We start from the raw sequence: 13082 nt of genomic DNA, 5'->3' as shown, positions 1-13082 counted from the left end.
CTTGGAGGGAAAAGCCGAAAGGAAAAGAAGAGGAGTATTAGTATTAGTATTAATTTGGCGTTATGCTGTGTTAAGATATAAAATGAATACAAAGAAAAACCAGAAGGCTATATACAGTAAACACACATTATGAGCCATTTCCACCTTCAAATCGCATCTCAAAACCCACCTATTTAAAATAGCATTTTCTGTGTAGCTTTATCTCTTGTTTCTATTTATAATTGGATTTTATTTATTATTGTATCTATTTTTTTCTATGCTTGTCTGTGACTGTAAAGTGTCCTTGAGGGTTTTGAAAGGCACTTGAAAATAAAATGTATTAGTATAGTTTTTGCTTTTTTGAATGTTGCTGTGCCGATGACCATTTTGTGTTTGGGAGCCTTTTAACTGAGCGAGTTGCTTGTTCTGTAGCCACAAAGGGACACAAGTCTTCTTGTGCCGGTCCCAAGCCCGGATAAATACAGAGGGTTGTGTCAGGAAGGGTATCCGACGTAAAAGCTTGGCCAAAACAAACATGCGAATCAAACCGCTAAAGATGTATGACACTGATTTGCTGTGGCGACCCCTTGGAGGGAAAAGCCGAAAGGAAAAGAAGAGGAGTATTAGTATTAGTATTAATTTGGCGTTATGCTGTGTTAAGATATAAAATGAATACAAAGAAAAACCAGAAGGCTATATACAGTAAACACACATTATGAGCCATTTAATATGTTCACCAATCCATTTATTTATTTACTACAAATAGTTTAAATAAAAGGTGGTTTTCAGAGGCTAGAACAGGGGTGGGCAAACTTTTTGACTCGCGGGCCGCATTGGGTTCTAAAATTTGACAGAGGGGCCGGGCCAGGAGCATTTGGAGGGAGTGTTTGGACCGAAAATACTAAACCTAAAGCATTAAAGGACAACCGACGCCTCCGGACAAGTTATGTCCATAATTTATAAAATCACTTCAAATGACTTTGACTGAGCGTATTTTACAAAGATTCCACAGCATATAGCTATAGTTTACGTTTTAAGACTTGCGCTGAATATTCATGATGTCTTGTTTTCGAGTTGATTACGATCCCCATGTGACGTCACGTTTGGACCGCCCCTGACCGAGAAAGCGACACACAATGCATTTTGGGTACTTTGTTTGGTCTGAAAACTTCGTGTTGATCCGTTTTGATGGCGAAATTAGAAGGAAAACACATAAATAACGCCGTGGTGAATCGTTGTCCATTTCCAACGGAGCTTGGGCGCAATCTTCTGCATTTTCTGGGTGCTACATTGCTGTCATTGACGGCTCGAATTGATATGGGAGGACTCCTTGAATCAATTGCAAACATTTATGCTTTCCTCTTCAGAACTATTTGAATCATATTCATAACTGGATGAGTAACAAGAAAACATCAATCTGAAGCCATTGTTTTGATTCTCGAGCAAGGCAAGACGTCTTGGCGTGACGTCACGACCAAGGGACTGGGACCTTCTGAAACTGGCCATTTCCGGATTCATTTTGATGTCATTTTTATTGGTGTTTTTCATTTAACTAAAAATATCAGTCTGCCTGATTTGGGTATTTTAGATGCTATAAAACATTTTTCTGATGTCAGTGGGAAACAAAAAAATGATGTCGGTTGTCCTTTAAATGTAGTGTGTACAAACCTCACAGCACAGTAAGAACCCAATTTAATTAACTGTCTTTCAAATGTGAAAAATATCCCTGATCAGTTAATCAATTTGTCTCAAGTAATATGGCGTTTACATACTATTTCGCAGATACTTGGAGGAGGAAATGGAACTAGATTAAAATAACATATGCACTGTGATTTATCAAGATTGCGTCTGTTTTTAATAAGTTTTCATTGAAGGGGCAAAGTTAAGGAAATCAACATTTATTGAAAAATGGAATCACTTTCAACATTCAAAACATATTATTACACAACAAAATATTCAAGCTCAATAATACCTACTTGTTAATAATACTACGTGTTAAATTCCGCCAAATCATAGATGGTTTGTCCTGACCGAGCGCGCAACAAACTCTCCACTGACGCCCTCGCATTCCGGCGCAAACAATACACGTGTACCGTCGCCGAGAACACAGACGTCGGCTACCTGCAGTTGAAATTTGCATACTCGGCACGGCAGCCAATCAGAAGCCTCCTCCTTTCTTCCGGACTTTCGCAAGCGTTATAAAGTCGTGCAATTGCATGTCATTTTCCAAAATAGATGCACAGAACCTCAGCCCAGAAGAAAGAGTCAAAAGAAGCTAACAACATATGTGACGCTACAAAACGTAAATTTACATTAAACCGTGACTGTAAAGTGTACGTGAGACTTATGAAAGGGGCTTAGTGGCTCGTAAGAAGTAATGCAAACGTTGCATTGTGCACCACAATGACAATCGACGACTGCAGCAAAATCTACAGCCATGCACATTTACTGTAAATTAAGCAAGGTAGCATTTTGGTACATTCTTGATTTAAAAAAAAACTTTATACGTTGTGACAATGTTTTTTTAATGTGATTAGTTGTCTCATTGTGCTTCATGTTGTGAAAAGTGGGGCGGGCCGTAGTTTGCCCAAGCCTGGGCTAGAAGGATGCAAGTCTTTTGTCACAAAAGTGGTGTTCTCAACGGACTGCAAGTGTGAAAAAGAACCGTGCATTTGTCGCGTTGCAGCACTGGTGATGTGTTGACCGCATACGTTAAGCGTACTTTCTGAACAAAGCTGAGATGCAGGAAATGGCATGTTCCAAACGCGAAGACATTGATCGGCACCTGCAGTGAAGAGCTGGCTACCGACCTTGTTTAAGGACACATGCAGAATACGACTTGAATGACCTGGAGAAAAAAAAGGGAAAAAAAAGTCATGCCAACATTCAAGGGAAAGTTTGAGAGCTCCGACTGGTAAGCATTTTAAATATGTCATCTTTAAAATACCTTGTCCGATTGATAAACCATCGAGGTCTAGATTCTAAACGTTAAAAAACGTGACCTCGTGCAAAGCGTCACCATTTACACGACCTTGATAATGTGATAAGATCATTTGGAACAGATTTTTTTGAAACAATGACTCACCGTTAGCCACTAGCGGTATGCTAGCACCCTCTTGTGGCACCCAAAATTAAGCAAAAAAATCTATCACACTTTGAAAAAAGCGTAACTTGTTTAATACATATACGTTTATTGAACCAGAGAAAACCGAAGTGTTTCCCAAGCAGTGTTAACCTTCGGAAAAGTTGAAATTAGCTTGATTGATAGAATCCGAGGTAGCAGCTATATAGCACTAAGCTAACCTCCAAATGTTTCTGTGATGTTGTGAGAGACCACCAGCAAAGTAACCAAGACAAAAATACGCTTCCTGGCTGGGCTTTATTGGCTGAATTCGATGTTCGTTAGCCAGCAACATTTTCCATGAAATCGATTCAGTGTGTACTGCTCATAAATAACCGGCTTTTCTCATGAGGTTAGTCCCACTCTCAGATACCATACATCACGAAAATGTAAATGTACGTTGTGACTACTCAACATCAATCTGTGACGGGCTGATATTTTGACCCATTCTGACTCGACTACTAAATAAATTGTTTTACCTGAAAGGTGCAAAAGAGGCCCGAGTGAAGAGAAATTGCAGTCCCAGCAAATGGCGCTGTTATGGGGACGCCCATGCCCGGTCACCAATATTCTGGTTGTCTCAACCCAGTTCAGTGAACAGATCTGCAATTGGAGTTGTTCCAAGAATGAACAGACGTCAGTTGTCAGCGCTTGAGTGATGCTCAGAAAATCAATGCACCTGTGAGTAGGTGTCAACAGAACTGACACAACGGGCCAACCCGGTGTCCCAAATTCGAAGCTTTCCATCTTCACACCCTCCACCCGTTGCCATCACATTTCTCTTCCAAGGACACCATCCCATCGCCTGAAAACATACAACCATGTCAATGCTTCAAAAGATCTTAACTTCGGATCTAAAAAATCAATAGGAGTGAACCCCACTTAATGTAAAAAAAAAAGGTCACTTTATTGATTGACACCTTGACAGCGCTAGGCTGCTTCATTGTGGTGAGCGGCTGACGTGACCCAGTGACGTCATGGTCCCAAATGTGGAAAAGGCCATCCGCAGAGCCGCTGGCCAGCCACTCACCTCCGGGGGACCACTGAAGACTGCACAGGCCATCTTGTTGGAAAGCCGTGCACCGTACGGGAGATGGAGCCCGCAAATCATCATGATGTATGTGTCCCAGGATGGAGCCACTGCCAAAGAGTCAAAGCAGAGGGAGCATAGGGAGGCAAAAACAAGCTCTCGTAAATTTAACCTGCTACCAATGTGTAATTTGGGAAATATTATCAACCACTCGAATGTATTGGATTGGATTTGGATTGGATTTTCCTTCATTAGTCTCGCAAGTGGAGAAATTTACATTTCATTTCACAGCAGAAAAGTTATGAAAGGAATGGAAGTAGAAAAAGAAGATATGTACATGTGAACATGTAGGGGGTAAAAAAATCAGTTTGGGTCCATATTTGGGTCCATATTTCTTTCATTCTTCAATTCAATGATTTCATTTTTCCATCGAAGAAGTCCAAGATGGTGCCCAAGTAGGCAGCCATCAGCAAGTGCTCTCATGAGCCTTGATTTTTTAATATTATTTATATTATTATTTGTTATTTTGTTTTTTTGTTTGTTCTTTTGACTTCAAGATGGCGCCGCGAGAGTGGCTGCCTTTCCAGAAGCTCCTGAATTTAATTTTTCGGCTTCTTTCATTCCTTTCATAACTTTGCTGCTGAGAAATGTAGATTTCTCCATTACGAGACTAATAAATGTAAATCCAATCCAATCCAATTTGGATATAAGTATTTGAATGTAAATCCAGTTATGTAAATAACATATAATTCTATCAACAAGAATTTGATGGAGCTACTGTGCTCAAATGATCAGAATCTGAATCAAAAAACCTTTAATCGTCCCACAATGGGGACATTTGCAAAGCTAGATATCGAAAAACCTTTATGGTATACCTCTGATGGGCTTTGGATAATGTTCACTTGCTACCTGCTGAGAAGTTGCTGTTTCCAGGAAAGACCTCGAACCACGGACAGGTGTGAAAGCAATGACCTCAAATTCTTCCTCTGTTCAATGTCCCACAACTGCAAAGTCAACACATACAAAAATGGCAGCGCTGATTCAATTTGGTCTCTCAAGCCTTCAGCGCCCCCAACATGTCCTGTTATGTGCATACCTGCACCTCCCCTCGCCTGGTTCCGATACTGAGGACACGTCCGTCCGCACTCCAGCGTATACACGAGACCGTCTGGTTGCGCTGATGACCCGGTTCGGGACGCGGGTCCAGCCGACCGAGCAGAGAGTGAGTTTCTGAATTCCAAATGTAAACAGAAGAGTCCAGAGCTAATGCGAGGATGCCGGTACAGCTGCAGTCCAGAAGATCTGCATCTGCGAGGGAGGAGATGGGAAGTTCACTGAAATGTAGGTTGGAAGGTCGGTCAGTCAGTTGGTATCTTGGTAGGTGTGATGAGGCGTCAGTCGGTAGGCAAGACAATCGGTTTGTCAGTCAACTACACAAAACATAACTTATTTTATGTATAATAAATGTGCTATGGTATTATAATTAAAGAAATAAACTGTACAGTATAATAAAGTCATTTTATTTACCTTTGTGATGGTCATTTTTGGCTTGATGGAATGGAGTGGCCGGTTTCCTCAGCATTAAACACTTGATGAGGAACGTAACCTTCTTCTTTTACCTTCTTTTCTCTGCGATAATTTTACCTAGTTCTTCATCAATTGTGTTCTGTTTAGCTGGGTTGCAAGTGTACAGATGGCTTGTGCGGGTTATTTGTGGAGCCTGATTGATGGGATATTTTAACCTTGCAGTCTACACTCTGCCTTTGAACTATCAAAGTTGAAATTCTGTCACTGTCGTCTGCCTGTTGCCTGTCTCTATAATGTTTAAACCACCTCCCCTCACTTGACCAGTCACGTGGCTTTAACCGAAGACTGGGGGCGGGGAATAGAGGACAAAAACAGTCGGCTGCCATTTTCTTGTTAGGAGAACGGACTCGTTCGCGAACAACATATCACTCATTGCGGCAGCTCCATGTGTATCCCGAAAAATAGTTTGTATGCCAATGTAACATTTTCATAAATTTAACATTCATAAACCGTAAAGTTCGTAAGCCAAGGGGTTCGTAAACCGAGGTGTCACTGTATTCTGTGAGTCCTGGAATTCAAGTGACAATGACAAAAACCCTGGCACTGGAGTGGACCCATTTTTGCACACATCTGGCAGTGAATGAGTTAATAAATATCGAGGATGAAAAGAAAATACCAACAAAGAGGAGAAACTGTCTTACAGTAGTCGTTTACCAGCGAGGGGGCAGCCAACTTGAGCGCCGACTCTCCTCTGGGACTCGCTGAAGATGAATTCAGAAGCGAAAATGGCTTGGGATCACTTTGGAATTTTTCTAAATGTGCATTGGAAAAAAATATTTAATGCAAGGAGAAGGGTTGAGCAAAAATGGTGGTTGGTTTTATTTTTTAACATTTAGAGGATTTTCCACAGAGGTTATGCTGTATAGTTTTAAATTGTAATGTCAACATTAACCAACAAAGTCACTGTTGTTTTGATGTTTGCTTCAACCCTTGGTTATTGGATTAGAATAATCAATATTTTTAAAGGGTACACATATGATGAAAAGTTAAATATATTAAAAGCAGGTCTTTTGTGCACATGTACATATTTTGTCCATATATAAAGTGACATTTTTTGTTCTATGTCTGGTTAGAGAGTATGTGTTCCTGTGTCCCCCAATTAGCACTGATGAAAAATTGTTCCTCAAGTATTTCAATTCCCCATCCTTGGAACAAGGTATGCTATGCAATATAATCAATACAGTACTACTCTTGTCATCTCATGCCAAGTAAAAGTTCAGTCAAACCGCACCAGTTGATTGTGCATCCCCACTTTCACGTGCAGTCCAAATCCATTCCTAAAAAAACAACAACATTGAAAGGTTTACATATTTTGTCAGCAGATTAGCCAGCAAAAATTCCCATGAAAACGATTCAACAGTGAACACACCTGTTGTGGCGCATTGAACATGACTGAACATCTTCTGGGGTTTGCGATGATGCGTTGTGTCTTTGACGTTCCGTTGGGCTCACACACAATCAGCCTCGGCTCTGATTCAAATAAATAAGGAAATAAATATTATGGTTTGTACATGAAGGGCATGAATTTAACTGGCGATTGGTGGTGGGTGTGCAAAAGCTTCCTTCTGTTCAGTAGAATCTATGTATTTGCACGTTGAACTGAACCATGTAAAACAAACATTTTGCACAACAGTGATCCCTCGCTACTTTGCGGTTGATTTATCGCAGTTTCAGTGCATCACTTTTTTTTTCACGGGAAAAAAACGTTCAGAATTAAAAAAAAATGCTCAATGACTCAGAAGTTTTCTACGTAGCTGTTGCTTGATTGGTTCCCAGCGCTGACGTCACCCTCTGACAGCTCAATTTCTCATAGATTACGGCTATGTGCATTGGTGGTGCACCTTCTCAGCTCAGCACCTCCTCTGTTTTATCACGTGGGTTAATTATATATAACTCTACATCGCGGATTTCCGTCTATCGCGGGTGGTCTTGGGCCCATTAACTGCGAAAAAAAACGAGGGATTACTGCACCTTGTGCTCTCTGGGCCATTTCCGAATGGCGAGGGGGAGAATCCAGTTCCAACCTTTGGCAGACTCCATCAAATTTAAAAATGGGTCGACAGCACTGCTCAGTGGCCAGGGGCGTACTCGCAGCGGGACTCTCGAGATTGCCTTTGTGGATTAGCCACGTTCGAAAGCGCTTGTATGACGTCACACAAATCTCGGGTTCACCCTGCAAAGGGAGCAACAACAAAGATATACTATTTGGAGTAAATCTATACCGTATTTTCCGGTGTATAAGGCGCACCCAAAAGCCTTGATTTTCTTCAAAAGATGACCCTCTGCCCTATACGCAGGTGTGCCTTATATATGAAGTAATATTGAGCCACAACAGGTCTCACAACTACTCTTATCATCTACCGACTCCATTTTCCCCTGTAGAAGAAGCAATGTGTAACCCCAGCCTCTACTGTAGCGCCTTATAATGTGGTGTGCATTATATTTGGAAACCTTGTATATTCCTATATTGTCTTTTTAGAAACTTTTTTCATTCATTGAAAATACACCATTCATTTGGTGTGTGCCTCTTACTCCGATGTACTGGGAAATACGGTAATTTGGGACCAATTACGTCAAATTAAATAATCACAAACGTGCGTGGCTATGTTCAATAACAAAAATTATTCATCTTTTTTATTGTCCAGGGTGAAAGGCAAACTTTTACTCTCAAAGTCAGTATTGATAGGCTTGAGCTATTCTGAACAGATTACTAATTTACGTTTGTTTATCTTTCTTTGCTAATAATGAGTGACAGACACACGTATTTTTTTCGTTCAGATAGAAGAAGTGCAATTAAACACAATCCAGAAAATAAACATTCAAACATGGGGATAACGTAAAACCCCTGTGAATTTGAAAACTAAGTTAATTGCCTTTATTTTGAAGGAGGCACGCAGATTGCACAAATTATTTTCCGGTTAGCGTGACTCTGCCCGTGTTCCTTCATCATCACTTCGCCCCCGCCCGTCGGCTCTCCTTTATGCCCCCTCTAAAATGGAGGCCTTAGGGGGCTACCCCGTCAAGTCCTCCGCGGCCAAAGTGAAGAGGTTGACCGTCTTGTTGAGCATGACTGTCGGCGTGGGCTGTTTGTTCCTGCTCCAGACGCAGCTGCTGAAGCCCCGAAAACCAGTTGACTTTTATTCTTTTGAGGTGAAAGACGCGAAAGGGAAGACGGTCTCTTTGGAGAAGTACCGAGGAAAAGTAAGTCCACACCATCAGCTGGACTTTAGAAAACTCGACCGCAAAATTACACTGTCTGAAGTTTTAAGTTAGAGTAAGTCGTATTAAGTGTTCTTTGGGGGGAACGTTTGTAACGTCTCCCGCTCCACACAGGCTTCCCTTGTTGTCAACGTGGCGAGCCACAGCGAGCAGACGGAGGAAGCTTACATGTCACTTCAGGAGCTCCACAGAGAGTTGGGAACGTCTCACTTCAACGTCCTGGCCTTTCCCTGCGGGCAGTTCGGTGACACCGAGACCGGAACCAGTAGTTACATTGAAGCGTTTGCCAAATCCACATACGGCATCACTTTCCCATTCTTTGGCAAGATTAAAATAATGGGCTCCGAGGCTGAACCAGCCTTCAAATTCCTTACAGGTACTAACACTTAAACGCACAATGTCAATCTGTGTTTCTTGAATGGTTAACTCATCTAAAGAAGCAACACTTGGTGAAAAGAACACTTGAATGTATATTGGCTTTGAAGGTAATGATAATTTCAGTGGTGGGCCATGGGTTTCACCACTAGGCCTTCAGTAGTGCTAAGTCTGAATCCATCCAGACTGGAAATAGTGTGGTATGATTTACGACAAGTCCACTAGAGGGTGCCATTAGCCAGAAAATAACTAACCAACGGTTCTTAATGATGTCCATTTCATCTTGATTGGATTGGATTTGGATTGGATATGCCTTTATTAGTCTCACAGTGGAGAAATCTCCAACCAACCAAACCAACCAACCAAATTCATTTCTTCTTCTTCAGCCATTGTGGGTTGACAAAATTGCTATTAAATCAACACAATATATTTGCTTATGCAGCTCGATTTATGACCCTGGTAATAAATGGTGGCTAAAATGTGATTGGCTTAAATACAAAAACATCTGGAAGCAGCTCAACTGGGGAAAAGTAATGACAGGAAGCTGAAAGACAATTTGGAATTATTTAATCATAATTCATGGACAAAATATAATCAACATCAGGCCATGATTCAGATATTTTTAGGCCAGCAGAGAAGGCTTTGCAGGTCTTGACAGTCCGCCACTGGATAATTTCCAATTTTATGTTTGGCAAGAAACATGAAGTCAACGCACATGATCTGTACAATTTGAATTTCTACATAGAATTTGGCGGAAAGGACCTAGTATGTTTTTATAATGTATTTGTAACATAAAAAAACATCAACCCCTGCCTTTATATATATTTTATTATTTTGTGATACAATCTATCTTTTATATGGTGTCCATCAATTTATTATTTTGCCTTAAAACAACGGCCTGGAACTTTGTATACAGAGGTCCCCATGTATTTCTGTTGGTATGGTTCCTTATTATTCTGTACAATATATATTTATTCTCTAGATTCCGTGCAGAAAATTCCCAAGTGGAACTTTTGGAAGTTTCTGGTGAATCCCGAAGGCCGAGTGGTGCGCTTCTGGCGAGCAGACGAGCCCATGGAGAGCGTTCGCCAAGAAGTGGCGGCGCTGGTGCGGGAGATCATCTTGAAAAAGCGTGCGGAGCTATGACGGTGTTTATTCAAAGTTACTGATTGGACATGCAGCCTAAACCTGTCCTGTGCCATGACGACCAGGATCAGCAGGACCGAACTGTTAGGCTACTTTGACCGTGGGTGGACCATGGCTCCAAAAAGTGGGATAATGAAACATTCATTTTCAGAAAATAGCAACGTGTGGCTAACAGCAATGTATGTTTGTGTGCATGCATGTACAGCATTTGAATTGGATGAAAACATTTACAATCATGAATTTTCCCAGACCATTTATGGGTGTTTAAACACTCAGGTGTTCAAAACATCTCAATGACATTTATTTTCTTTTTAATTAAAATGTTTTTCTATATCAATACATTATCTCTGACTTGTATATTATATAGAGCATTTCTGATACGTCTAATTCGTTTTACAGAAGATCACCTCTTCTGCGTATTGGTGGTAAGTTGCAATTATTGTACTAGTGATGATTCATACCTAGTGATGATTCATACCTTGTTTCCTTTCAGCGTCATGGACTCAATGGGGTAATTTCACTTATCAGGTAAGGTATTTATTTGAGAACCATGTTTTTGTCCTTCATATGTTTATGTATAAAGTTCACAGAATTTGATTTTTTTTGTGGCTCTAAGCAAGGAAGTTACGACCAATCGCTTCCATCATCAGTCACATTTATGCCAGCACGCATAAACGAGTGCTGATTTTGTATTGTTGTCATGGTACAATATGCGATAATTACAACTTTTAATAACTTAACCAAAACTGTAGACGTAAATCACTTTTATACAGTACCTGAGTACCTCACATGCATACGTTATAGTGTTGATGCATACAAAATTTTAATTTTTAGGTTATTTATTTGAACACTGGGTTTTAGTTGGTAGAATCCTCAAAGAACTCATTCACTGCCACAAATTCACAAATGTATTCGGGAATTGAAAATATGACATAGAGCGCCATTACTGAATTTGTTCGGGTTTTCTTTTTTCATGCATGGGTGCTGATAAAGCTGATGGCCATGGCCTCTGGCATTGTTTTTTTTTCCTTTTCCACAAAGGGGGAGCATTTTCCTTTTTTGCATGCTAGCACTTTTTTTCCAGCTTCAGTTGTTCAGTGCTATACAAACCAATATGTATTGCATTGTATTTTGGACAGCCATCCCCATGTCAAGCTCATATAACTCCAGACCGATATAATGTAGGAATTAACTTTTTTTCTGATGAAAGAAGAGAGTCTCAGGTTTCTTGCACTGAATTAAATGTTTATGTAGTACTAAAACTTAATATCATGTGGGTCCTGGAATTCAAGTGACAATGATAAAAACCCTGGCACTGGAGTGGACACATTTTTGCACATCTGGCAGTGAATTGCTAAAAAAAAATACATCGCTGGTGTCCTGTATATATTCTAAATAGCTCGTTGCCATGGAAATGATAACAAAACAGTTTGTTTGTAAATGCAGTACTGTTTGTTGGTGTGAACAGTCGTTGGGCAGTCGCACGTAAGCTGGCACGCAACAACAAACCAGCTAACAAGACACTGCCTCACGACCATCCACAGTCGTGACAACAAGGGACTGACATTCATTGTTCTTCTGTTTAGATATCATTTAAAACATCTCAATCATGTTTATAGATCTGTTCATGAGATAATTCAGTAGTAACTACATGTGAGGTTCAGGGAATGAGCCATGCCCACCCCCCAAAAAAAGCAATTGTTAATTGGCCATGATACTGAACTCTCCACTAACAATCCAGGCTTAACTCTCTTGCGAATTTTGGCGCCATCTTGTGCCATTTTAGGGTGTTTCAAAAAGCACAAAAAATAAGTGACACAAGTTGTGTGTGTGTGGATAAGATGAATGACGTGTGTTTGTAGTAGTAGCAGCAGCAGTGAGGAGTGCAACTGACAGCTGTCAATCCAACATCAGCATGCAGTAAACACTGCCACGCTGTCACAGCCAGCTCAAACCAAAAAGAGCAGACAAACACGATTGAATGGCTTAGTTGGGTGTAAGACATTACCTGAAAAGGGTAGTTTCTCCTTCTACTATCCATCCTGGTGCGTTCTTCTCTTCTTAGCCTGCACACCAAACACAGATAATGATCAGTCTTGTACATAAGGACAAGCTAAATGTGATCATCCTAATTTGTTGCTTGAAAACAAATATTGCAATATGTCATATAACTAAATGTATTGAGGTGGTGGGAAATTACATTGTACAGTGTCATGGTCAACTTGCAAAGACGTGTTCTTGTTTTAACTTTGTTTCAGAATCAGAAAGAATCAGAAACAGAAAGCCTTTAATTGTTTCAATTGATATATTAATTGTACTGACCAATGAAACATTGTTCACAAACTCAATTCCTGTTTTTTCCCCTTTCATATCTGCTGCCATCCAAACATGCATTAAAAATGCATAGTTTGATCTAATTTCATTTGGACTCTTTCCGTGTCTATTTTATACTTGTTAAAAATAAATACATATTGATGAATATCAATAGATCCGCAAACATAGACATTGTTTTAACGTTTTGAACCACTCACCCCTACAACGCGTTTCTTGGCCTTCCAGAGTCATCATCCGTCCCCCCCCACCCCTTTTTTGTCTTCTCAGCCTGGCCGAGGCGAATGGCTGCCA

At 40.5% G+C, this 13082-nt stretch overlaps 2 protein-coding genes across 4 annotated transcripts; one reads left to right on the top strand and one right to left on the bottom strand.

The window, feature by feature from the left end:
• Positions 1 to 3590: 3590 nt before the first annotated feature.
• Positions 3591 to 12516, bottom strand: LOC148898984 (cell division cycle protein 20 homolog B-like). 3 transcript variants are annotated; one of them, XR_016114847.1, is made up of 10 exons: positions 12466 to 12516; positions 7689 to 7890; positions 7087 to 7187; positions 6949 to 6994; positions 6359 to 6469; positions 5227 to 5438; positions 5040 to 5134; positions 4131 to 4240; positions 3780 to 3905; positions 3591 to 3703 (listed from the first exon to the last, which is right to left on the bottom strand). XR_016114847.1 is itself a non-coding variant. In XM_088995460.1 (9 exons), exons 1-9 carry the CDS (start codon positions 12496 to 12498, stop codon positions 3850 to 3852), a joined length of 966 nt encoding a protein of 321 aa, XP_088851586.1. In that variant the 5' UTR covers positions 12499 to 12516; the 3' UTR covers positions 3592 to 3849. The 3 variants fall into 3 exon arrangements, 2 of the variants coding, with proteins under 2 accessions (XP_088851586.1, XP_088851585.1); XM_088995460.1 differs by having other exon boundaries at positions 3592 to 3905; XM_088995459.1 differs by having other exon boundaries at positions 3592 to 4240.
• Positions 8665 to 10794, top strand: gpx8 (glutathione peroxidase 8 (putative)). The gene is made up of 3 exons (XM_088995458.1): positions 8665 to 8918; positions 9051 to 9312; positions 10294 to 10794. The coding sequence occupies exons 1-3, from the start codon at positions 8712 to 8714 to the stop codon at positions 10455 to 10457; spliced, it is 633 nt and encodes a 210-aa protein (XP_088851584.1). The 5' UTR covers positions 8665 to 8711; the 3' UTR covers positions 10458 to 10794.
• Positions 12517 to 13082: the final 566 nt, after the last annotated feature.

Source organism: Hippocampus bargibanti, linkage group LG04, assembly GCF_051943395.1.
Source record: "Hippocampus bargibanti isolate YZ-2025 linkage group LG04, ASM5194339v1, whole genome shotgun sequence".
Taxonomy (NCBI): Eukaryota; Metazoa; Chordata; class Actinopteri; order Syngnathiformes; family Syngnathidae; genus Hippocampus; species Hippocampus bargibanti.
This window is presented reverse-complemented; position numbering and strand designations above follow the sequence as displayed.